General features: G+C 38.4%; 1 protein-coding gene across 1 annotated transcript in view; it reads right to left on the reverse strand.

Annotated features, from left to right (window-relative positions):
- The window catches only part of ESR1 (estrogen receptor 1), a 161203-nt gene that overhangs the window by 95037 nt on the left and 38445 nt on the right, over positions 1-27721 (reverse strand). The window contains 1 exon segment of the mRNA XM_018919943.3: positions 13680-14184. Coding sequence (XP_018775488.2) covers positions 13680-14184 — 505 coding nt within the window.

Consider the following 27721-nt stretch of genomic DNA (forward strand, 5'->3'; position numbering starts at 1 on the left):
TCAAAAATACTTTGTAACTACAAGGTAGCCTTGCTAAATTAATGAATCACAGTAGTTCGGCCTTTTGTTGTGGATACTTTCATCATCACAAATTCATTTGGCCAAAAATGCAGTTGAAATGTTCTTATAGATTATATCTATGCAAAATCATATTTAATAGTACTTACTCCAGTGCAGTGATAATTCCATTCAGTATTAGACTTCAGCTAAGAGGATGACGATTAATATCATCTGAGTATCTGAATGAGTATTGAATTTCAAACCTATCTCAGGTCCTCTGATGGCAAGGACAAACTAATTTTTTACTACACCTTTTACATCTTGTTCCCTCTGCAGGGCAGTTGGGTATATATCTAATGGTAGAAACAGCACCCCACATCTTCAGAACATCCAAGGATTAAACAGACAAAGAAATACCTTCAGAGTCCTGAGAGAGACAAAATGGAAATCTAAAGAATAAAAGTAGTCCTTCAATTCATTTTTCCCCATGACAATTTTAGTGTAGCACCTAACATGGACCAAAACACCCAGAAACAAACAAAACAAAACAAACAACAACAACACAAAAAAACCCACCAAAAAACCCCCACACAACTGGACAGCATGCACCAATCCCTTCCCAGCTGCAGAAATACCAGTTTTAAACCTTTCTGTAGTGATTCTGAACTAATGATTTATAGTATGCAGTAAATGAAACTTCCATTCTATTCCTTGTCTATGCTGGGACAACTGAGGTTTACAATAAAGCTAGTGATTTCAGATTTATTAGGCACTGAAATCCTTTACTACATTTCCATTAGATATATATTTCTTCTTTTATTTCTAGTTAGCCTATTTTTGTTGGACTAACTTACGTCTGGCATTACACTTTTCAAGGGGTTTCAGTTCTCACAAGAACAGTCTTTGATATCTCTCACACATAGAGAGAGAATGTTGCAATGAAAACTCTGGTTTTGAATCTGGGATTCAGGATTGGCCACAGGATAGAAGTCTTGTCCTTATTTTTTAAAATTTGTCCTCTGATGTCATCAGAAAAGGATCAAGTATTGGCAGACACGTACCTGAGGAATTTCTCTGGGACAAGGAGAACTTCCCCAAGTAATCTGGTAGCAAATTGACCGTAACAAAGAATTCCTCCAGAATTCATCCATTTTAGGCTGCTACATGACACAAATATGGCTCTCTTCAGAATTAATGAAATGGTGGTCTTGGGGAACCTGTTCTCATTTATTTCTTACCACGTCTCCCCTGTAATAAACAAGACAAATAATTTTGCTCTTCCCCTCTGGTTTTTAGTTCTGGAATAACCTGGAAGGACCCAGGAGCAGTGGGGCCAGTCTCTTAGGCAATGCAGCTTTCAGGTTTCTTGTCATTTCCAGACAGATCTACATTTGTTGACAATAAATAAATTAAAAAGAGAGGAAACAAACCATTTATGAATCAGGAAATGGGTCATACATGAAAACAGCTTGAAGCTATTAACACCTAAAGCTGCCAGTTAAAAAATTATAAAAAAGCTGATACTATCTGTACAACATTTTAAGTCTTCTTGAAAGGGCAGTCTTTGTCCTAAGTAATAGTCTCAAATACTTTTGGGAAAAAAAAAAGAAAAGGGGGGGGAGGGGTGCTTGCAGACAACATTTTATATTTGCTTATGTACTGATTTTTGTAGTAAAAATGCATCCCTCTCTCTGAAGAGTAAGATCTTCACTGCTTTGCTGAAATAAAACCAGTAAAATCCTTAGTCTTAAGTGAAGAACACAATGAACTGAAGGTCATATCCAAGAGTCCATAACAAAAGAATATGAACTCCTTGATTCTGTGCAGTCATCCCTTATCTACCTATAGAATAAATAAATGCAAGGTAGCTGAACATACAATTCCTTATAAGGACTGAAGTGGAAATATATTGATGTTCCATTCTTTCTGAGAAGTATGCTGGGTATGTGTGTTTAGCAAGCTTGTAAACAGTTTTTTCTCCATTTCAGACACTCCAGTTAGTAATACCATTGCTAGTTTCCAAACCCATACTCACTGAGTACCTACTCAATATTTTAGTTCTTTTCACCCTTACTCATGTCCTCTTTCTTTGTGAAGCCTGCTATGGAAACAGTTCTGTAGATTTTTCACAAATGATTTTCAGTTCATTATAACAGACACTAGTAAGTCTTCACAGGGGTCCTGTATGGTAAAACAGCAGTGCCCTCATTTCACATGTTGGGACATTAGGCAGAGAGAGGGAGAGATCTATGCACACAAATTTAGTTCTGTTTAGGTATGTTTCAGATTTAGGAAGGCTGCTGTTATCATCTCACTCATAACTTTATTTTCTCTATGCATATGAGAAATACCAAGGCTTTTAGGAATTAAAATAATTAAAATACAATCAGTCTTTGTGAGTGGCATTTGTTTCAGGAGTGATGGAAGCTCACATGTACAGCACCAACATCAGCCACACTGGGCCTTTGATCTAACCAGCATCTGGGCCAATCCATTACCTTCTGGCTAAATCTGCAACAGACAGCAACAAAATGCAAGAGTTGCACATATCTGTTGGGAGGAAGCTCCATAATCCCTGTTTCTCCCTGTGAGCCTTTTTACTTCTCTCTGCTTTGCTAACACAGGCTTGCCCTGTTTTGGTTGTGCATACTGCCCATTCCCAATCCAAGTCACATTGCCAGAGAGTGTTTAAATTCCACTATTTGTCTCCAGTTCAGACTTCTTCAACTTTTACTGTTCTGGGGTTCTCCTTCATCTTACTTTTGCAGTTCACCTCAAACTCTTATAGGAACATCATCTATCTTCTGCTACTAGAGCACATCTTCCTCCTCCATGCTCTGTCTCACAGCTCACTACAGCGTGCTACAGCACCTCGCCAGAGATTCCAAGGTTCTACCTCACCAGACCCATCAGATTTCTGCACTGGCCCCATCCTGTTCTTCCTTAAGACCACCTTTATTTTCTCTTCAGGCCATCTTCCCATACTGCAAGCTCATTTTTTTTTACTGCATTTTGCTGAAGTGACTTTTGCCAAACACAGAAGAAAGGCACTAAAAGCACAAGAGAGACCAATTTTCTCAATCCCAGTGAAGTGAAATATGGGCTGCACAGATGAACTATAAGGTGGATGGAAAATGACTGCTAGTCTCAACAGACTTTTATCAGCAGCTGAAATTTGGCAAGTTTGCATAGTATTTGTGGGCAATCAATACTGAGGTGAATATCTCACTAACAAGAGAGATGAAGGGGGAAATTGCATCCCTAGCAAGTTATGACAGATACCAAGCTGGGGGACAGGGAACATGCAGAGTGGTGGATTTGCTGCAGAGCAAAACTCCCAGTAAGGCGGACCTCAACAGGCTGGAGAATTGGCCCAGCAGGAATCCCGTGAATTTTAGCACTGGAAAACACAAAGCAATGCACCTGAGAAACACAGCAGGAACTGGGCTGTACTAATATGAACATCTACAGGAGGCTGAGAGCAGAGCTGGTTCCCCTGTCCTTGGCAGCTGCAAAACTGCTTCCAATCTGGGGCTTCCAATCTGAAGCCAGCTTTTGACAAATTGGGGCAAGTCCAGGGACAGCCACAAAGACGAGGAGAGGGATGGAACAAATGGCATATGAGGAGATGCTGAGGGAACTGGATTTGTTCAGTTTTTCAAAGAGAAGACTAAGCAGGATTTATTGCTGTTTCAACAGTGTAACAGGACTCTTTTAAAGGAAACAGAGCCAGGCTCTTCTTGGAGCACACCATGAAAGGACGAGACACATCCGACACATCTTTGGGCAAAGAATATTCTAATTATATAACAGGAAAAACTTTTTCACAGTGAGAGCGGTTCAGCACTGTTACAGATTGCCCTGGGTGGATCTGGAGCCTCCATTCCTGGGTATCCACAAAGCACAGATGGATCAGGGTCTGAAAAACCTCATCTAGCTTTGAAGTGAGCCTTGCTTTGAGCAAGACGTTGACCAGATAATCTTCAAACTTCTTTGCCCATTCAGATTTAACATTACTCTGTGATTCTCATCTCTCAGTAAACTGCCCCTGCCCACAGAAATATTTGCATCTGAAATGTCATGCAGCCAGGCACTGAAGCTACTTCACACATTCTGTCAGGGAAGGATGCTCTTGCAATCAGGTCATTATGCAATCCCTGGGGAAAGATGGAGCACGTATGGTAGATAAAATTTCATATAATTTAGCTATCAAATGCAAACAGATTCCCATAGTGAATAGTGAGGTGTTTCAAGAGTTTGTAGCTCAAAACTGAGCAACATTTCTGGGGGAAAATTAAAGAAAAATAACCCTGATTTGACAGCATCCCCCCACTACCAAGTATCAGGTGTATGTATACCTACAATACAATGGTGTCTAGAACATTCAGTGAAAAGTTTATGGGGTTTTTTTCCATTATTATAGCAAAAATTTCCTTCATCATACTTAGTGAGTCATTTTTCTCAAAATGCATTTTAAAAAAATTTACCTGAGACAACCATCTAATATGTCAAATATAAGCCAAAACTAAACAATATAAGTAAGCTAAAAAAAGAGGAACCTAGTCAGAATTTACAATAAACAGTGTTACTAGAACTGCCAATAAAATAAACTTGAGTTTTATTCTGGGATGTTTAAAATTTCTCTGTAAAATCAGATTTACTTCCACTTTGTTTGGCTTTTTTATGGCTAAAATCAAGGAAAAAACAGTAACAACTATTACAGAGGTGCAACCTGCTTTAAAAATATTTGACTCCTTAAAATGGCATACATCTGGTAGATATTCTTGCATTTTTACTGATTCTGATATTATTACCATTAAATATTCAGCTACATTATTTTATATGGATTTCTATCCCACCACTTTTCTCCATGAATATAATTAGAATACTCTCACCACTTCCAGGGTTTGCATGCTTTATCTAGAATTGATATTCCTGTAGATTAAAATTAGGATTATATTTCTCATAGCATGGCAAGAATAAGCTAACATACTCTTCAACCCATACATTCTAAATTATCCAAACCACAAAAAGGTATTGCAAGGTAATAAATATGCTACAGTGGCTCATGTGCTGGCAACATACATATTTTTCCTTGCTTGTGGTTATCAATATGGCTGAAGGAGAAGTATTATTTTACTGCAGGATGGAAGCAAACAGACAAAGCTGTCCTTTGACATATGAGTTCCCCAAAGTTACTACATTTGCTGTGCACTCTCAGCCAGAGTATTCTTTGCCATGGCTACAGTGTCCTGAAGACAAGGGTTCTCTCATATGTAATTTGAAACTGGGATCTCACTGTCAAGTCCGAGCTGTAAATAATAATGAAATCAGGGAACGCCTATTTGAAACAATTTTTTTTAGACACTGACTGATACAAGTTATTCAGCAATAACCAGATACTGCTTAATCAGTATGGCCCAGCAAACAAAATGTTTTAAGAATGTTTACTGGCTTTATGAACTGAAACCAGAGATTACAGGGTATTATGTGGCATTTTATTTTTGCCAAAGATCAGGTTTTATAGCACTTTTCTTCAACAGTATAATTAAATTACAATTTTTTACAGTTAGCACCTTCCAAAGTTCCATCTGTTTTCTGATCAACTTGAAGAGGAAAAAGAGTAAGTTTCTAAACACCAGAATATATCAACAAAGAGCTGGAATGCACGAAGCTCCACCTGGGGATGGATGTGGAGCCAAATGAGAACTTCCAGGTCCGGATTAAAGGGAGGGCAGGGACAGGTGACATTGTAGTGGAGGTCTGCTCCAGGCCACCTTATCAAGAAGGTCCAGAGGAGGACCATAAGGATGATCAGAGGAATGGAGCATCCCTCGTCTGAAGAGAGGCTGAGAGAGCTGGGGCTGCTCTGCCTGGAGAGGGGAGTTTACAGAAACATTCCAGTATTGAAAGGGCGCCTACAAGAAAGCCAGAGAGGAACTTCTAGAAGGGCATGTAGTGACAGGACAAGGGGGAATGACCTTAAACTGAAAGAGGGTCTGTTTAGACTGGATATTAGGAAGATATTATTATTCTTTGCTCTGAGAGTGGTGAGGCACTGGAACAGGTGCCTCACCACTCTCAGAGCAAAGAATAATAATATCTTCCTAATATCCAGTCTAATAATAATATCTTCCTAATATCCAGACATTCACAGAGAAGCTGTGAATGCCTCATCCCTGGAAGTGTTTAAGGCAAGATTGGATGGAGCTCTGAGCAACATGGTCTAGTGAAAGGTGTCCCTGCTCATGCCAGGTGACTTGGAACTAGTCTTCCCCTTCAACCCAAACTTCGCTGATATTTCACTGATTTTTGAATTAATAGATCTTATTTCACAAGGCTGAATTACATTTAAAAGAAAAAAGAAATTAAAAGTGGAAGGAAATAGAAAGAAAGCAGTAGGTATTACATATTCCAATTTTAGCAGAGCTATATGCAAAAACCACAATGAAGGCTATTTGGAAAGCTATTATGAGTTTTTTAGCCTTGTGATTTAAGATTTGGGGCCTAAATAATTTTCTAATACAGCTGCTGCTTTCTGCACATCTTCCTAATGATTTTTATTTATCATGAGCTGAGCCTTTTCCTGTGTTTCAGTAAATTTCCTTTCCTTCTTCTTCCAGCTTTGATGTACCCTTTGTAGTATCCTACAAAGTTTTATATAGCCATCCTTTAGCAGCCCAAATCTGTACTGAAGTAGGCTGCAGTGATCAAAGCACTGTTTCTGCACAATGGCAAGTACTAAAAGGAGGAGAAAAAAATGGAAGTAGCAATGAAATTTGCACTGGACATTTGCACTGCAGATTGCTGAGAAACTGAAAAAAAAATCTTCAATGGAAGAACACAGGTGTTCCCTATATAATCAGTTAAAAGTAGTTTCCTTAATTAGATAGTATGATCGAGGTGTAAAAACTCCACACTGCTTACTCACATGGCTTATGAATGCAAGGTGGAATGCATGGGCATTAAATGCAGCCCAGGGCTGCCTTGATGCTCACTGCTCTCTCATCCTCAGAGGGGGAGAAGGCTCTCCCCTGCAGCATTCCACAGTGACCTCACATTGGTTCTGCTGCCTGGCTGCTGGGGAGGTCGGTTCTGGCAGCTGACAGCGCTGTGGGACAGCAGCACGTGGGAGCAGAACCTGACACATCCTGCCCATGCCATCTAACACGAGGGGAACTGCTCCCTTGAAGAGTTGCAGACGACCCACTGGTGGCTTCACTGTTAGTCACCAACTACTTTTTTTAAGAAGTCCTCTTAGTTACTTTCAACTTTTAGCCTTTACTGCTATTTTTCACTTTTGCCAGTGGTTTCCATACAGTGAGCCATCTTTTCCTATTTCTTATTTATATAGGTGATGGCTGTTGTGTCATAGGTAAGACTGCAATTGTTGGAAGACCACTGCAATTGTTGTGTACATGTATCAAATAGGATTTACATTTAGGACAGTCATATTTAAGCTCTCTGTCTTCTGAGAACAATATTCCCTTTTTCTAGTAAAGGGTTAAAATAAAACACCTAGATCACTCCTGAATCCAATGCTGTTATCAATATCTTATCAAGGAAAAATGTTATCCTGCAGATTTATGATCTTCTTGTCTCCAGCAGGTATCACTCATGCTTTGATAGTCTTGCACAAGAATATCTTGAGTGAGATGAAGCAAGAAGCCTCCCAGCAACTGGAATCTGAGCTTGGCAGAAAAGCAGAAATGCCTTGCCTTGCCCAGTGTCACATTGATCAGGGTTCCTAATGAGCTGTGGTAAATTATAACCTTTTGCAAGTCACTGGAAAGGCCACTCAGGCTCAGATGTGACTTGTCCCTGTACAGCAAATTTCACGAACAGTCCCTGCAATGAATGCAATGAAAACAGCACTTCAAGTGAGAATGTTGAAGGACGGCATCTCTGCCCTAATCTCTGTTCTGATGCCTGAATAGATAATAGAAAACTCCCTGCAGACAGACCAGGGAGCTCATGATTCGTTTCAGTGTTTCATTGTCAACAATATCAAACCAAAAATTTCCAAAATCTCAATTTTTAGGAAATGTGGATGCATTTCAGTTGCCAGACTATTCTCTTGTGCTTTTTTGGAGCAATGCCTTAGATCTGGTCAGCCTATCTTGTTGGTTTAATAAAAAATGCTGGCATCTGATGTTCACTTTGCAATTGCTGAAGGAACCGATGCCAGCAACTAATGCTTTCCGTATCAGAGCAGATATGGCCAGCAGTGTTTGTTGTTTCAATAGCCTCAGAGCAAGAGTGATCAAGGCCAGTGACACAGAGTCAATTCCCCATCTCCCTCTTAAGGGACATAATGCAGTGTCTATGGGAAGGAATATTAGAGAGCATGACTGTTTTGGTTCTTTACAGGAGATATATGGGTGGGTTTAATTTCATGTAACTTTGAATATCACTGGGTATCTATCTTCATCCAGTAGCTATCTGGAATAGAATGTAGCCATCTTATATAATACAGGAAGATAAACTTGCCTTTTTTGAGCCTAATGCACTTGCTCTACTTTAATCAGGTGCCCTAGAAAGAGACTATGTGTGTTCTCAGCGTCTCTTTCTCTCTCTGTCTCGGAGTAAGAAGGGGTCCATGTGCAAGTTGGATGCTGTTGTCAAAGCCATCTGAGGTGTTCCAGGTGGTGACCCTCACTGACACACACCTCCTCCTCCTCCAGAAAGGGATTGTTACCCAGCAGGTCCTGTGTCATAGCTGCTAGACCCATGTGACCTCCTGGCCTCTCACACAGCAGCAGATGCCTAAGGAATGGAAAAATGAATACAGACAAAGGTGTCCACACTTGATCAGATGAACCCCATTCACACAGTCTGTCTAAACAACCCTGGGTTTAGGCACAAATTTCAAGTCCTGTTGGGAAGGACTTGATGTATGAAGCACTTCCTACATCTGCAGTTTATGCAAAAAAATAACCTGCTGCAGAAATGAAGTTTTCTTCAATGAGAAGAGAGAACGAGTGAAATCCATCTCCCTGCCTTGGCAGAAAGGAGGGTAGTGAGGAAGCATAAAATCTTTTACCCCTTTCCATCACTGTCTGCCCTTATTCAGGGGCACAAGGAGGCACAGATCACATGTGCTCTTCAACAGTGTGGATTGGTGATTTATGGTGCAAGCACACTTCCAGCATGATCCACATCAGCATATGCTCCAAGGAGGGCTGCAGAAACACTGAAGTTGGTTAGTACAAGTCCCCCATAATTGTCATGTGTGAGCATCTCAGAACACTTAATGGGCTTATCTTTACAACATTTCCATGAGATAAGGAACTATCCATGAGATGACTCCGTTTTCCTGTCTCTTTTATTACAGTCATCTATTGCTGCAAAATTGTCAGAGATACCAGCACAAAGCCTGAAAACAGAAACACTCCAAGTATTCAAGAAATTGCCTGAATGCTTGAACTATTCAAGAGAGTACCCCTGAGCAGACTGACGTTCTAGAGAAAAACAAACAAAAAAAAGCAAAGCAAAACACTACATTACATCATACTCCATGTTATGAAATACTTTATGCTACATTTAAAAAAAATAAGAAAAGAAAAATCATCTTTGAACTTTGTATTCATTTCAACACTTTTAATTTTAAAATTTGGAAAAAATCTTCTGTGTGAAGAACTCAACATGAACAGCTAGAAAAATTCATATTGAATCAGACAAGGTTTACAAAGTTTATGTATTTGGTTACATAACTATTTTTTTGGATGGATGGATTTATGAATTACAACAGGAGAGGGATCAATCTACATTTGTAATCTTTCTCAATTTTAGCAAGCATTAAAATTAAAGCAGTGATCATATTGATTAGAACATCAGACTCAATTGCAGTATGATAACTGGGGCTAATGCTAAACAAATACTTTATTACATTAATCTAAACATAGAGCCTGAAGTATTAGAAGATACAAACTAGCCACTAAAAGTGAGGGAGCAATTAATCTCTTATTCTGTTTGTACACTGCTTTGCCCAGCCTCTGCTGTCCCTCACTACAGACTGACAGAGAGGTTTCTCATCAGGGAGCTTTTTTTTTTTTTTTTTTTGCCAAATTTGGAGCCAGCACCAAAGACAGGCTACAAAGAGCCTTAAGTATATGCATGATTTCACTTCAGATCTGAGGAGTGCAGACCCAGTGGGATGACACACTGGAACACCAAACAGGATGTTCTGCTGTTGTTTGTAGGAATCTTCTGAGGTAAATTAGCTACTGAAAGCTTTGGTTTTTCCCTGAGTGGATCAAATCTCGCTGAAAATATTTGAGAGGAAATAACCAGAAATTACCTGAACTCAAATTCAATAGTTAAGAACAAAATAAACATTTCCATCAATTTACTGTACTAGTCATGAGTACAAGATTTCCTGTAATGATTATCAACCACTAGTCAGCATTTAATAATTAAAAAAAAAACACTACTAAAAATTGTCAAGAAAACTTTAAAAAGAAATGAGATTTGATGTTGTCAGGTAAGAAGAAGGTATTTTAGTTTGGTTACCTATAAAAACAGCCACAAGATCAGACATAAAAGAGGTCTATGTATAGAGAGCACAATTTGAGTTAATTAAGCCCTTTTTTCTCCACTTCTCAAAGTCTGAGGCCTTATGATTTAGAGATACCAGAAGGGACATTAATATATTTATTGCATTCTTTAAAAATCATTATTTTCATGTATCATTATGTTCTTCAGCTAGATATAGAAGCCTACCATTATCTCACAACAAGGGACTAACACTTTTGGAAAAAGAGTCACTATTTGAAAGACAAAATATAACTTCAGAATTATCAGACATATAGTCATACACCTATTAATACATACCTGTCTATAGGCAGTATGGTTTTGAGCACTTACTAAGAAAATCAAAAGACATTAAAAGTTTTCCTTATCAGGCAGAGTAAGTTTTAGTTTTGTGACTGAAAATTTTTAACATTTTGTCCAAGTATCGAACAGAATATCATCTCAGCTCCAACCTAAAATGTTTATTTATTGTCCTAGATTTCACTGAATGGATCACTGAATGCAACACTTGAATGTCAAATTCAGAGCAGAATAGAGTGATACAATGCAAATATTTCTGCCTTAAAAGACAAATAGCACAATTCAGTTACACAGAAAGGTAAATGAGAATTGCAGAGGAGACTTACTGAGTCTAAGGTTACATAACTTTTCATAGAAGCAGGCAGCCATATCACAATCTAATCATGATTCATTATAACTTTTTTTAGGACTTATGTTATAAGGATTTTGCCTTTACCACTCCTACTGGTAGGCTGTTCCAGAAACTCTCTATTTTGGTAGCTAGACATCTTTCAATCTCTAGCATCAATTTATTCATTGCCAGATTACACTGCCCTATGCTTTCTTTTCTCCCATAACCTGAGTGAAGACAATGAGACTAGTCAAATAAATAAAGCAAATTGGAAGTTTTTTAAAAGAAATTATTCTTAAACCCAATAGCTAGACATTTAAATATTTCCTAGGCAGTGAACACATATTCAAATTATTTTTGACAGAGTACTGGTGATTGGGCTCATGCCAAAACACACGAAGAAAGACCTAATGTTTAATGTTGTGAGGGTGAAAACTTTGTAAATACAACCTCAAAAAAATGAAAAGCAAAAAGAGCAAAGTTTTTTTATTAATTTAATTTGAACAGTACCATGCCTGTTAACAAAAGATAATCATAGCCAGCACTTTGAAACACATTTCTTATTACCACATAAGATGCGTTCCACAGAGTTATGGCTGGAAGGGGCCATTAAATCATTTGTATAACACTGTATGCAGATAAACCTTCCGGCATATCCAAGATCATAAATTCACCTAATTACTGCTGCATTAAGCCTCAGCAATTTCAAAGGGCTAATACACATCCCCAAGGGTGACACACAACCTTGATCAGAAATGTCAGGAAAAGGGGAATACAGCACTGGTCTTACACGTTTGCTCAAGCAATTAAACTAAAAAAGTACCTCAATTTTGTTTTGAATGGTCTCATCTCAATTCACAGCTTAAAAATTAAAAGAACACTATTTCCATAGCAACTTCCATGTCTATGTGATTCTTAGGTTTGAAACCTCCTGCAGTACACTACCTGACTATAGAACATTTTCTGCCGGCGTGTTTCAACTTCACAAACTCGCTACTCCACTGTTTACATACATAAGGTTGCTTACACACTTTTCACCATAGGTTTGCACGGGACACCTATGTAAAACATTCTTTTAATCGAGCACAAAGTGCAGTTTAACTTTCAAGTCACTGGTAATTCAAGATCACTATGCTCTGACATACTTATTCTTCCAGGAAATATTGTATTTGGTTGCACTAAAAAGAATTTTGTTTGAATCAATTCAGTTTACAGATCACTGTATTGGACAATTTAACATAACCATTATCTATGATTTCACCAGGCTTTATTCTACCTGCTCCCCAAAACTGCCCAATCTATTGCAAAAAAATCCAATCATTTTGTTTTCTGGGACCATATTTTACTACCAGATTCTTAATCTAGCTGAGTTAGACTTCAGAACATACGTTGCTGTTCATGGCATCATGTTATATTGTGCAAATAAGTCCAGCAGAGTCTTGCCTTCAACATGGAAAATATTACTTGCTTTTATTTTTTCAGAGCTGTTACACTTCTAACAAACTCACCAGTATCTCTCAAATCAACAGAGAATGACAGTTCAGAAAACAAAATACATCTTACTGTTCACTTTAGTTCACTGAAGCCCAATATAATAAGCCGTTGCAAAGCTATGCTATAAACACTGCACAAAACGTTAACAGCATGGGTATAGGTATGTAGGATTGTTTTTAGAAGCCATAATACTATTAATTTCTGCCACTTACTTCAAGAAAAGATGTAATGTTTTTCACAATTGACAATAAATATTTAAACCATGAAAATTTATCTCCCCCTTTCAACAATACTTTAGTCTTTCTACTCCAGACCAAAAAGAGAAAACATGAACCAACCTCCAACTGAGGGACAAAAATATTAAAAACCCCACTGAACAAGCCTATCTTTTGAAAAGCAGCATGCCAGGTTTACAGTTAATGTATCTCACCCTTCAATGAAAAATTCATCTTAATATGCACACAGCTCTTTGGATAGCTCAGGAAGGTGGTTACTGACTGAAATACTGTCACCGAGTCAACTCTAACACTTTGATTAGGAAGGATATAGTGCTTCTGAACAACTTCCTATGCAAGCCACTTCTCACGCTGCAAAGGAAGACAGAGGAGAAAAATACTCTTACTACCATCTAAGAGCTGAACAAACAACCACTCACACTGAAAAATGTGTAATGGTGGAAGTCTTTTTAGTATACTTCAGACAGTATTATAATACATTGCAACACTGAGGTCATTTGACATTCTTTAATCAATTATGATTTCATGTTTTCCCAGGAAATATTTACACTCATTATCTGATGGGTTTTTTACACAGATTTTCAAAATTTACAGCTTACAGTCACAGTGGGCTGTGAATTACAGTTTGCTTTATTCTACGCTATTTCTTATGGTCTAGATATCATCGATGATTCGGTTAAATCACAAGCTCTTTTGCACAAAAAGCAAATATTAGGGCATAACAGATTTCCACGTTTTAATTTTCTCAGATCATCTGTCTAAATAAGAAAGAAATTAGCATTTACCTGTAGAAGGCTGGAGGAGCAGCTTCCCTCATCCCAAAGCTGCCCTGATCATTTTCAAGGTAATAGGGTACCTGTTGGCTGTGATGATGGATGAAGGGCGACAGCTGGGGTGCCGTTTGCAAGAACACCACCGGGCTTGGCGGGACACTGTTCAGGGAGTGAAATCCTGCCAGGCTGCTGGACCCAAAAGATTCAGACGTAGGGGCATAACTGAGCGTAGTGGAGCTGTAGACGGGAGCCGTAGTACCAAAATCATAGGTGGCTCCTTCTGGGTAGTTAAAAACTCCTGTCTTGCTGGTCTCCACGTACATGTCGCTGAGCGATCTTTCCAGGGGAATCTTCAGCTGAGGTCTGCTCAATGTCTCCAGTTCAGTGCCTTGAATCTGGTGCAGCAGGGTAACTCCAGAGGTTTTGGTGTGAAGGGTCATGGTCAGTACTAATGGCAGTGAGCAAGGAACATATCTGCTTTTACTGTCAACAGCGAGATCGGCAGCTGGCAGTCCACCTAAAAAAAATACCAGAACCTATTCTGAGGCTCAGCAGAAATCATAATAAAGCAGCACTACACAGGTATTCCTCTAATCTCAGCAAGGAGGAGAATACAAACAAATGCAGAGTGAGCACTGAAAACGCACATTCTCTCTCTCTCTTCTTCCCTCCCTCTCCCTCTCTCTAACTTTTAGGAACTCCTCATCTGCGCTAATATGCATTACAAGGTGCTGGCTGCGAGCCAGGAGCCCTTGCCTTGTGCCGACGTTGGTTTAAACATCACTTCAGAAACAATTAGTTCTGGAGTTATACCAAAGAATTGTCCGTCTAAATGTTACTTCATTCTTACTGATCGTTTCATTTTTCACTTCAGGGTACAGTGCTTTGCAGCAACTAACGGGAAAGAACACTTAAATCCAACCAGGAAGACTAGTCCAGTGGTCAGTCAGATTACTGCCTTTTATTTCCTCAGCAGGCTCCAATCTATCTGTGCTTATCTCTCCTCCTGTTGGATTCATTTTCATGTTTGCTAGAAATATGTAATGTGTACATTGTACTGACCCTGGGCAGGACTGTGCTGTAACCGAGATAGGGCACAGCAGAATATGTGTGTGTGTGTGTGTGTGTGTGTGTGTGTGTGTGCAAGCACGCGTCTGTGTGTCTGTCTCTCTGCGTGTCTCTGTATGTTTGTGCTTCTGAATGTGCACAGAGCAAGCCCCAGTCCATAATGCCTGCTAATAAAATTGAAGTGCGCATGATACCTTTGCAGAAGAGAAGATTTATAACTTACTTTCATCAGCAACAGCAACTCGCAGCTACTAGAGTACTATAATAACACTAAAAAGCAAGGAAAAGCTTTAGACTCGCCTAGAAAATTATGCTTCCGTCTTTTTATTCTGTAAAATGATGAAATAGACATCATTTACATTTCGCCAGAGTTAAGAGATGGTTGTTTGATTGCATGATATATAAATTGAATACAGGAAATTCTTTTTCCTAGTCCTGTGAACAAAAGCCGGGCAAACTTGAATTTTGAAATCAGACTAAAAAGTCAAGTAATCTAAAATAATCAAACAGGATTGGCTTAGAAAAAACTTGACATGCCTCTCAAAGTTATATTTAGAAAGGGAAAAAAAAGAGAAGAGAGAACATAATGAAAAGGTGTGGCATGCATGCTACTTCTTGCTATCTCATTCCATATAATTTTAACTTTGAACAAACCAGTTCTCCTGAACGAGCTAAATGAAAACCTCCAGAAACTGTTTCAAGCTCTCCAGCTTCATTGCTGTGGTCTGTGGTTCAGTCAATGAAATAGGCTAATGTCAACCCTAAATGCATTAATATATGGGCTCCAGCTAGTGTCCTTTGAATACCAGCAAAGCCTATGCTATACTTAAACAACTCCACAGTTATCTGGCTCAACCTTCAAAAAACCCAAGAAACTGAAAAACTGAATATGCAGGTCACTAGAAGTGTCAAGAAAAGTTTACTCAAACCAGTTTTATTTTAGAAATAATACAGTGCTTTCAGAACTTCTACTAAAAGAGGCAAAGTTTTTTATATTTGCAAGAATATTCTGAAGCAATATATGTTTTTGCCTTCGCAGGCACAGAGCTGAGACATCAGCACACGCACAACTATGTACTTGATATATTTCCTCACCCACCCAGCCACCCTCTCTACCCTGTTCAAATTTCAGATTGTAGACTTTGATCAAAGAGATAAGCTTGTTTAAATAACACTGGACTAAACATGTTCCCAGTTAAAAAAATAATAATCAGACAACCATACCCAGCAGTTCAGAAAGTCTTCAAAGAGTTGTGCTGAAAGTATGCCAGACAGTGTGAGAGAAAAAAAAAAAGAGTGTGTGCATGTTCTCTTAGAGTGGGTGACTGTGCATCTGCAGAGACTCACAAAACAGCAAGTAAGCACAGCTCTCAGCAGCCAGGCTGCAGGGATGCACGGGCTGAAATGAATGGCAGCTACAAGTTTAAGCCAGTTGCCCCTACACATTTCATTTCGTGCTTTGAAATACATAGAAAAGGCATCCCCTCTTATTAAGCTGCATAATCTGAGAATTAATGTTAATCTACCTGCCATAAAAACTATCTACTTCTATAGTGTGCTACAAAATGGAATTTGAATTTTTATCTGAAGCATTATCCAATATGTATGCTCTGTCTAATATACTGATATGAAATAAAAGCTTCCAGTGTAATAGCTATGCAGAAGTGAAGAAAACACAGAAAAACCAAGTCAGAAACAAAAAACCAGAAAGTGAGCAAACACAGAGTTGACCTCTGAGTGTGCCCTGTGCTTCTTACATGCAATTTTTAAGATCCTCATTAATTATTTTTGGGAGGCAGTGTTTTTCCAGGGAGTCAAATATTTAAAATTTCCATCAGATGTAAACAGCATTAAACATACTGTAGGGTTAACTTGAACCACCATCACTTCTGCTGTGTACCATCTAAATTAAGGACCCTATGAGCAGCTCTCCACAAGCCACAGTCCTCCCACTGAAAGGGCTCAGCAAGAGACAGCTGCAGTATCCATGCAGCACACAGCCTTGTACACATCCTGAGAGAAAAAAAAAGTGAGTGCCACAAACAAGAGCTTGGGGATTGGCTGAGAACCTCTGTGACAGCATCCTGTAATGCCTGACTTACTTTTCCTGTGGAAGAAAAGCAAGAGAGCAAGAAAGGGCAAGGGTGAGGTGGGGGGTGTGTCAAGCCAAATCCCATGAAGAAGCTGAATTTTTGATTTTTGTACACTGAAAAAAAATCAGGCTCTGATTCTGCTTACTATATAAGGGCTTTTAGATATAAAGAAACTATGAAATGCAAAAAGTTACTGGAGGGTTGCTTTCTTTCTCGTTCTACATAGCAAAGAATGTGCTGCTTGCTCCAAAGTAACAAACACCACTACCTCACCCTGCTTTAGAGTTGGCATTAGGTGCATCCACCTGTGGACTCACCTCTCAAAAAAATGAGATGAAGGTTTCTAAAACCTGGTATTTTTGCTTAAAGGTCAGGACTTACCTCACAACTCACTTTAATCTGATCTATTACATGTCAGATTTTACATGCTCTAGAATATGGAAATATTAGAGTATGGGAACAGGTACAGGATTTAGCAATGCTATTTAGTGTTCTTTAGCAAAACATTTATGCAAAGACTTTGTTTTTCTAAATCCCACATCATGTATGCCTTTAAAACTCTGCAGACCTCATACAGAAGGACTTGTCTCATTCACTCTGTTTTTTTTTTGTTTTAAATTACATGTAGTAACAAGAGAGAGTAAATAAAAACATGAATTGGCTGCAGCACCTTCCTTTCCAGGACTAGGCAGATGTTGTGTTCAAAATGGGGTACTCTATATTCTCAGATCTAATAATTTCTCAACTATTGAGTATTCAGCTGCAGCCAAGCTGCCCTATGTATTTCACCTTAATGAAGGTCTAATATTGTTTTGGAATTGCTGAGCACGTACCACAGGAGATACATAGATATATAAAAATAGTGGAACTGGTTCGACAAAATCTAAAGATTTGCTAACTTGTGATCAGGTATAGGTTGGGGGCTTAGCTATATTTCTGCAGTTTGGGAATATACAAATTAAATTTGGCTTTGATCCATACAGATTTATGCCTGCACAGGAAGGAAAGAAAACAACATTTAATGAATACTGAAGAAGTAGGAGGGACAAGTCCACTGTGACTGAGAGCACTACAGACATGTTAGCAAAGAAGGTCAAAGCAGAAACTGCATCTTCATACAGAGGGATTTTTAATGAGAATTAGTTGGGATGAAACAGTGAGGACTCAGGCACTACACTTCTCATGGAAATGAGAAATTCGTAGTTTAGATAAATAAAAGTGACTGATTAAATCCTGTGCTCCCCTTTTAAAAATTTCAGCCTGTTTTCCTTTTATAGATAGGCTGCAGTTCCAGTGCTCAACACAGATTTTCCAGAGTGAGGAATTTACTCTGATTGCACTAACAAAATATAAAATGCAGATACAATAAAACTAAATCACATTTCTGCTGCTCTGTGGTTAAACTAGCATCATTTACTGAAATGAAAAATATGTAGGTATGTTTCTAAGGGCAAATTCTGCTTATTTTGATTAATTGATGAATAGTTTGCATCATTTTTTTTTTACTTTATTTTATTTGTTGACAAATGACCACTGTGATCTGATGAAGTTAGCAGACTATGCATACTGCAGTTTGGCTCAACTGGATCATTGGTCCAACACTTCTAAACTGGAGCACAGCTTAAAAAATCCCCAAAAGTAGCCTTCTTCCACTGATGGAAAAATTTGTGGAACCAGTGAAGTGATCTCAGAAACAGAAAAAAGAAAACAGATTATTAAAAATTTTAGAAGATATTATTTCAACTTCTCCAAATAACTGGAAGGAAGTTTGAGAATTTTCAGTGTCATTAACATCAATAATTTTCTACTGAAAAGGGAGTCAAAGAATGGTAAAAAAATAATCATTTTATGGGATTTAATCATTTTATAGTATTAAAAAAATAAATAAATAAAGGAAAAAGGAACAGCCTGAACATATTTTTGCACTTTGGACAAGACAAAACAGAAGTTTGAGGGAAAAGGAGATAAACCTAAAATACTATATGAAGTATAGTATGCAAAAGTATATACTCAAAATACATATACACATTTCTATGTATAAATTAAATCTATAAAAATACACAAATGCTATTAAATTTATAGGAAAACTTAAAGACAGAAAAACTCCGTTCTGTAACAGGCATTTTTCAGCACTAGTTTTAGTAAGTATTGCAACAAAAAATGGTAAACTCAGAGCACAAACTATAAATTTTCTATAAACCTGCTGACAGTGAAAGACCATAAACTTTTTCGCTTTGGTTCCACAGCTATAAAGATAGAAGGTTTTTTTTTAGCCGCTGCAATTAAAGAAGAATCTATTGTACATAACAGGAGGAACATTATGTTTTTCCAAGATTCCACAGCAACATTACAGAGAAATTATGTTGTGTTTAGTCCAGTGAGGAAACTCCTCAAGACAGACAGCTGGAGAACAGCACCATCTACCCCACTGCCTTATAAATCTTCTCTTGGGAAAGAAAAAATACAAAAAAATTAAAGCCCTTGATACCACTAGGCAAATGAGGCATGCTTAAAAATTCCTTAGGTTCTAAAGAGAGAAAAGTGCTTCATACTGTTAGTGGATGTTCTCAACATTTAGTTTCATAAGTTGATATGAAGATGTATCCTTCTTTTTTCCCCTACTCCCAAGTAACTCACTAGAACTAGCTATGGGACCAAAGGTCTAGATCTAAGATATCTAACCCTAAATTTTTGGTTTAGGTTGGTTTTCCTGTTAAAAGAGGAGTTTCTGCTTTCACATGTCAAATGTAAGTAGAGGCTTTGAAAAAAATTGGTCAAAATAGTTCTTATTGCAAATGGGAAACTGTTGAATACAGTTATTCCAGACATATGTTTATTAATTTACAGCATTTAAATATGTCTTCAATTTGACCTGCAATTTGTATGGAAGACCTATTACATTTTCTGAAATTATCTGTGCAAACACAAGAAATATTAGGCTAGGATGTCAGCACATCTTTTCAGTTAAGTATTCTGACATTTTAAATGCTAAGACTTTGTTTACATCTATTTATGATACTCTAAGATTTTAGCCATTCAGCTGGAAATTTTGTATGTCAGTGATGAGCTCAGTGATAATAACTTGGAAGTACCTGAGCCATTTGGAAGGAATTATCTGCTTTTCCCTCCTTAGAGATTTCTAGAAACCTTTTTTCGAAAAAAGAAACCTTTTTGGTGCTGCAAGCAAGGAGTTTGGAGCGGAACTTTGAATCTGGCAGGGAGGTAAAACACTGTGTCACAGAACTGGCTTTTGCTATTCCTCTGAAAATCCATCCACCTTTGGCCAATTTTTCTTCCCTTGAAAAAACTGCAAGTTTTTCAGAGTTAAGATTCCTAAAAGCTCTTTCCTGGCTGAGCCTGCTCTCCCCTCTTTCAGATCTTAGTCCTGACTCGACTGGGCACGAAACTTACCAAAAGAATCAATGACATGCTGAAGTCCAAACTAGTATAAATTCAGAATGCGTTCCCCTTTCATTGCTCTTCTGGGGCAGAGTAATAGTCTGGGATTAAGTGCAGATTATTGTGTCAGTTACAAGACTGAATTTCAGACCCCAGATGTACAGACTGAATTTCCTGAAACTAAATGGGACACCATCTCCCTTTCCAATCCAGCATTATAAAATGATATGTTAAAATATACCCTTTTCTGAAGGAGTAGAAGACATCCTGTAATATAAGAAGCTTGTGCATTTTTTTCAGTTTTTTGTGGCTCAAAGATGGGAGAGGATAAAACTAAATAATTCTGCCTGACTCATACTGAATAAATTACTTACTTCATATGTAAAATGGGCCAAAAATACCTGAGTACTCTGGACAAACTCAAAAGATATTAGCAAATACTAGTGTTTCAAAGAGTTAGTAGATGTTTTCATGGATGCAGAAACACAAAAGCTAAAAAGAACATTTCTCTGCTTCCCTACACAAAATGTTAACTATTTGTGAGCAAGGATGTTCACTGGTAGAAAAGCAATGCTACCTTGATTTAAGATTAAGCAGCATTCCATGCTTAATAACAAACAAATACATAAAAACCAGAATGAACTGGGAAATGCAAAATGGTAGCTTAGTATCCCACATTTAGAGAAAAATTGAATGGACTGACTGATCACCATGATCACTAGCATTAGTCTAGCAAGAAAACTATTTTTTGGATGTCTTGCAATTGGCTTAAGGGTGAGGCATCTTCAAAATGATCAAATATTCCCATGCCTGAGCTCCCAAACACACTCAGAAATAAGACACCTGCTTAATCCATTTATGTGGTGAATCTCTCAAAAAAACTCTCAAGTTTTGTTTATGAGAATAAAGGAATGAAAGCGGGTCCAGATTCCCCTGCTGAGCCTCCCTGTCCTTGAGCAAATCACCATTCCCACCCAGCCTGGTGTCATCTGCAAACTGAATAAGAGGGCACACAGTTTGTCCTGATCAACAACAAAGATGCTGAACAGGACCAGCACCAACATGGAAACATAAACCAACACCAACATAAGGAACAGCACTTGTGGCCAGTGGCCAGCCGGGGGTGGCCGTATTTATAGAAACATCTTTTATTTTCACTTATGGCAGCAGACAAATAAAACTCTACTTAGGCTTTGGCCTTTCCAGTTTCCTCTCTGCATAACCACATGACATCATTGCAGTCCTCCTCAGCTCCAGACATCCCAATACGGTCAGGATATATGAGGGCAGGCTCAGGTAGCAGGGCCTTCTCAACTTGCAAGCGAAAAAGAATCAGTAGTACTTTACTGCTATCTACAACCATCTGAGCAGGGAATACAGGGAAAACACAGAGACAAACCCTTCTTGGAGGTGCACAGTGACAGTCCAAGGGGCAACAGAACACAAGACGGACTATGGGAAATTCTGACTCAACATTGAGTATGATTTCGGTTTTTTTATATTAGGAATGATATGATACTGGAATGGGTTGTCCAGAGATGCTGGAACTAATCTGAGGATGAGACTCAGCTCTGAGTTCAATACTCAACTGGACAAGTTCCTGAGTAGCCTGATTTAAGCCTTCTTTGAGCAGGGGTTTGGACTAGATGGTACCTTGATATCCCTTCCAATTTATTCCATGATTCTATGTGTCTAATACACAGATCTGCACCAAAACACTCAGAAGAGATTAATTACCTTGGTGGTGATGGTCCATTTCCCCATTTTCCACAGATTCCTGATGCCAAGATCTTACACATTTCATGAGTTAGGAAGGAAAAAAATTCTACTGGTCTCAGTGTATCTTCTCAGCATTTCTGTAAACTACTCCAGTCCTTACCCAAATTATCTTTGCTGCCCATTGCCTTAGCAATGGACCCACCTGTTCTCAGTAGTCATGGGACACCTAGGTTTGAACACTCACTGAGACACTGGCGATAATCAGCCATCTTTTGTGGCCTCCACAAAACAGAACCAGCTGCCTTTTTTAATGGAGATTTCTCCACCAAAACACTCATTCTGAAGTGTCATCAGTTCTCCTGTCAGTGTTTCTCCATACATATGTATGATGCAGGTACCTGTACAGTAAAGTGACCAGAGTGTCCAGGTACATAGAAAGTAGCCCCTAAACACAAAACAGAAAAAGTACAAAATCAGTCTTATGACATGACCTAGGTTTGTCTCTCACTTCTCTCCAGTAATGGTATTCAAATACACCAAATTTGGTTTTAACATTTACACATTCCAATTTTCTCCCTAGAAGCTGATCCTCCAATAGAAAGGTCCTTGTGATGAGGCTAACCCTGTCACCTCAAGCAGTTACATTTACTGTGACCCTCAGGCCAAGAGAAGTCTTCACCCAAATTACTTGAAAAAGCTTTGATGCTTTTAGCATCCCATTTTTATCTGCCAGACACTGGTAGCAAAAGTCCCACACTTTCTGGGCATCCTCTGGTAAATGGATTTGCTTTATTTACTCCCCTAATCACTGTCAATCAACCTCTGCTATTGCAGCATGCCTGCATGTACCTGTGAATAATCTGCAATCAGCACATCAAGTTCTCTTGCAGGCCTTAGGTTCTCCCCATCTACTCAGAGATTATCACAGAGCCACTGGACTGTTGCCAGTGCCACACAGGGAAGGTGTCTCCGTTTACCTTTGGGCCTGTTCTTAAAAATCTGAAGACGAAGAGGAAAAGAGGAAAACGAGGAGTACCAGTTGTTGAACTAATCAGTGTTACTGTACATGTTTCTGTATTCTCTCCTTGATGTCAAGAACGGGCTTGTTATTGCCCCTGTCAGGGCAGACACAACTACAGCCACACCTCGGTGGTTCATTGCTGCCATTAGTCATCCCTCTGGACCATACTCTAGAAAAGCACAGTCAGAAGTGTTCATTAGTAATTACCCTGTCTAGGAGGGAAGGTACTGGCAGCAATTGTCCTGTGCAGACCCCAAGAAAAGCAGCAAATTCAATATTCTAGAGATAAAAGTATGGTAGATGTTGTAGGGGAAAATGCTATGAGCTAGTTCAACAAGCCTCTGTAGGCTGGAGATGTGTTGTCTGCTCTGGTCTACTTCTCAAAATCTTCTATCAGCAGCTAAGAAAATATTTCTTAATTCTAACAAAAATTCAGACCTTCTACAAAAGAACCCTCAGTAAGAGGTTCCCTCAGAAGACGTGATTCCATTTAAATAGTAGAAATGTACCATCTATATTAAAAGATGTACTTTGGAGCTAATTAGTGGCTTCTTCCACAACAGACATAGCAAAGACATGCTCAACCAGAAAGATCTTGAAATGAATCCTTATAAGGCATATTCTGATATGTTTCTACTTCTTTTTTTTTGGAAATGGATAGGGATTGTATTATATATATAGTCCTAAATAAGGCTGTGCTATATATCTTCCATGATCATTTGAATCAGTTGTTGACTCCAGGGAAACTGATCACGATGAGCTAAATTATGAGTTTAAGTGCTTTCCTGGATCAAGGCCTAAGTCTTATCCTCACGCACACATCAACTCCAACCATCAGAGAAATTCAAAATTAGCAGAGGTTATGTCTCATTTTTCAGGAATGACTTGCAAGCTTTATATAATTCTGGTTCTGTGATATAACATATCCTCCTTACTCCAGAGAAGAATTTTTGAAACTGACTTAACAAGCCTACAAGAACGGTCAATGGAATCTGAACGAAAAACCAATGCGAAACATTCAGTTCTATTGTGATTGTTATTTGTACTCAGGAGCACCTAAGATCACCATCAGAAATTAGGTTCTCATTGTGCTAAGTACAAGGTATACTTAGAACAAAGAATGTTTGCTCAATAGCCCAGATTTAAATATATAACTGACTAAATGCAGCACCCTTATAGAACAAGTGTCTCCATTTCTCTACAAAAATCAAATAGACCTGGTAATGTATCTCCTGCTTATGTTTCAAAGTTGCATTGTTAAATAAGACAGGTCTGTTTTCTAAACTCTAAATACAAAACCTTTTGATCAAGGTATCAAACAATTCAACATTTACAAATACAAGAAACCTGCACAGAACCGATGAATTAGCGCTAGCAACAATTGCTCAAAAAAATCAGGAGCAGCAAAAGAGCAATCACAAATGAGCTAACCATAATGTAACTGAAGCATCCACACATGCTACAGCTGTTGAAGCATTCTGTTCCTGCCAGAACAATCATGAGCAACAGCAAAATGACACAACTTCAGTGTCCTCTAACCAGCACCTCGCAGGAAATGGAGACATGATCATCAGCAGGGCACCACCACAATGAGATGGCAAATAAAACCCACACACACACAAAAAAAAAAAAAAAAAAAAAAAAAAAAGGCAAGAAAAAAGAAATCTGGTATTGGAGAAACCCCAGGCTTCTTGTTGGAGAAAACTTTCAAAGTCCAGGCTTCTGTAGAAAGACAAAAATGCATTGTCATCTGTCAAGCGGAACAAATAGGACCTTAGTGATTCAGTAACAGTTGCACTCTCTTGGCAGATACTAGCTTGTTTAAGGCAGGGAAGATCAAAGAAAGTAACTAGATGCCAACAGATGGGGAAAAAAGGTCAAAGTTATTTATTATTTCAGCATTCCCCTATCTTTATTTGTTCTTCCACCATTTTCATTGTTTTGTGCAACAAGATGGAGGTCTTTCTGAAACACAGCCATCAGTAATTTAATGAAATGGCTCTTTTGCAATACAGGCTCTTCTATAAGTTCAGAAGTCCATCAGATCAACAGGTTTCCTATCCATAAGGGGTGAGTGAAATAGACAGTTCCACGTACTCATTTAGCACAATGGTCTACAAGCCACAGAAATTATTATTAATGGACTGCAAAACCAGAAAGAATGAACACAAATCATTGCCATTAGAAATGTCAAATTTATGAATATTGATATTTGATTTGATGTCAAATTATAGGAATCCCAGAGTTAATATTAACTAATTGACATTTTTCCAACCAATTGAGGTTACAGTTGCAAAACCTTTAAAAGCAGCAAACACTGCTGTCCAGAGATATCTTACACGTGTGGAAAATTAATTTGAATTTTTAAGCTACTGTTCTGTCCCTGGAGAAATACCAATAAATTTAATTTCTTATTGTGCAACTACGAGAAAGGATTATTCCAAGTAATTCCTAAAGGAGCTCTTGCCACAGTCAGAACCTCAGCAATCCATCACTTGTGCAGCATGGCAGGGAGAAAGGGCAGATCTGTGCTGTACAGAGACAACTGACACAGAGACTCCCAAGCCATCTTTACCTGACTCAGCACTGAAACGTGAAGAAACACTGCTGCTAGCAAGGTGCCATGGTCTGGATTATTAACCTCTGTCTCACAAGACAGCATCCTGCTAGTACAGCTACCCTGCCTTCCACACCAAGTTACTAATTACCAACAACTAATTCAGGCAGTGATGTTGCACAGTTCTTTCCACCAGACTCCTTCAAAGAGCATAGGTATAGCTTAGAAAGGCCTCTTGATAGAAAATAAAAATTCTCAGTAGCGCAGACTCTATTGATTGTACTCCTTTGAGGACAAACAGTCCAGGCATCATTAGAGCTATAGGGGCTGGTGACACACTACTGAATCAATGTGGTGACTTCATGGGTGGCACCAGGAAGGCTGGAGCCCCTACAAGGAGGTTAGCATGCAGAGGCCAGTGTCACCCACCTTCTTCAGAGGTGGCTGAGGAATGAAGAAGTGACAATGAAGGTGCTGAAAGCATTTCCCTCAGGAAGTACTGTCTTTAATGAGCTATGGCTCAGTAAAGCTCAAGGCTGTTTTTAACCTACTGAAAATAGGACAGACCTGCAGATTCTCTGTAATTGTACAATAAACTGTTCTAATATTTCATGAGATAAGTTTGGCATGTGCCAAACAGCACTACCCCAAAATATTCCTGAGCTTGAGGCATTAAAGAATTACAGAATCATTACTACTGTTTAGTTTTCATTCATCCACTGCGTTGTGGAAACTATTAGCACAGATGCAAGCTATTCCAGGACAACTGGTCCAGCTGCCTAGAAATCATCTTGAGTGTATTTGATTTATGTTTATAGCTAAAGCTTCTGGCTTTTAGATTTGATCCAAAAAACTGGCTTGCAATTTACCTGTTAGACGGCAAAGTTGAAGAGCAATGCAGACTGCTGAAGCCTGGGCATGCCTCACTCCCAGGAGCTTCAGCATGACTTGAGTATAGACAGTGAGTTGTTGGGCACTTCTGACCTGAAATGGTCAAGAGAGCATTTGGAGGGAACATAGGAAACACATGCCTGCTTCAGTGTTCAGGGAATTCACCTTCCTGAAAGCCAGCCTGTAAAGTCAATCTTTCATGCTTCTCAGGGTTTTAAAAAGAATAATTTTGCTGTGCAGCTGAAGTGATTTAGCAGTGAACTGTTTGTCAAAAGTGGTCATATCCTTTCTCCAGCCTTCACATTCCTGCATCTTTCATGCTTCTAGTCTGGAGACTGACATTAGCAAAAAGTTCTTTTTGTTTTTGAAAGGTAAGTATCACACTGGTGCAGCTCTTGAGCCAGATCAGGAGAAACTGCAGGAGCACATGGTGAGAATGAAGAGGGAGACCACCTTGTTCAGCAGCAGGAAGCCTTTAGATTAATTTCACCGTGCACTCAATGAGCCAAAGCAGAAAGGATGTAAACTCCCGAAGGGATGGGTCTGCCACACATTCAAATTGGTCATGATGAAACTGAATCAAATACACCATGGGCTACACGTACCTTTAACGCAGTTTATTTATTTTCCATTATCTGTATTATACTATGCTGTACAAAAATAAATAATTTTACCTAAAGATTAATTGGGTTTTTTTTTTTTAAAAAAAGGTTCCTGCTTAATATTAAGTAGCATTTTGCTTTTCAGAAGTTTTTATGAGAAGGTTCCATTTACTTTGTTACACATTTCCATGCATAAAAACAAGTACAAGATGACCTTCTTATGAGGAACTTCCACATATTTGTGATTAGCCAATATTGATAAAGAATAATATAAATAACTAGTACAAAAATTATTACTCAATTTCACAATAACACTGAGTTATTATTAACTTATTCTTCTTTTACTAGAAGAAAAGTACTTCTCTAGAATATAATATTCATTTTTAAGTAAAAAAAATAAAGTTAATTTCAATACCTGTGACACACCAAAAACTATTAATCCATAATATTAATGTTAAGAATTTTTCTTCAGTTAAAGGTAGTTTCACATAGGATTTAAAAGATTGCTGGAGACAAAATACTAGGGTTAGAAATTCAGCACTTTGCTCCAATATAGCAGCAATCCTTGTATGCCTATGTTTCATTTTGTCAGAGGAAGTTGAATAGGAGTAGATCAAATTACAAGAATACCTATTATTATTCATACTATCAAAGGAAGCCTGCATCTGCTACTGAAAAAGAAAAATGCTCATCCTTGCCTTCCA

This window comes from Serinus canaria, chromosome 3 (assembly GCF_022539315.1).
Source record: "Serinus canaria isolate serCan28SL12 chromosome 3, serCan2020, whole genome shotgun sequence".
In the NCBI taxonomy this organism is placed as follows: Eukaryota; Metazoa; Chordata; class Aves; order Passeriformes; family Fringillidae; genus Serinus; species Serinus canaria.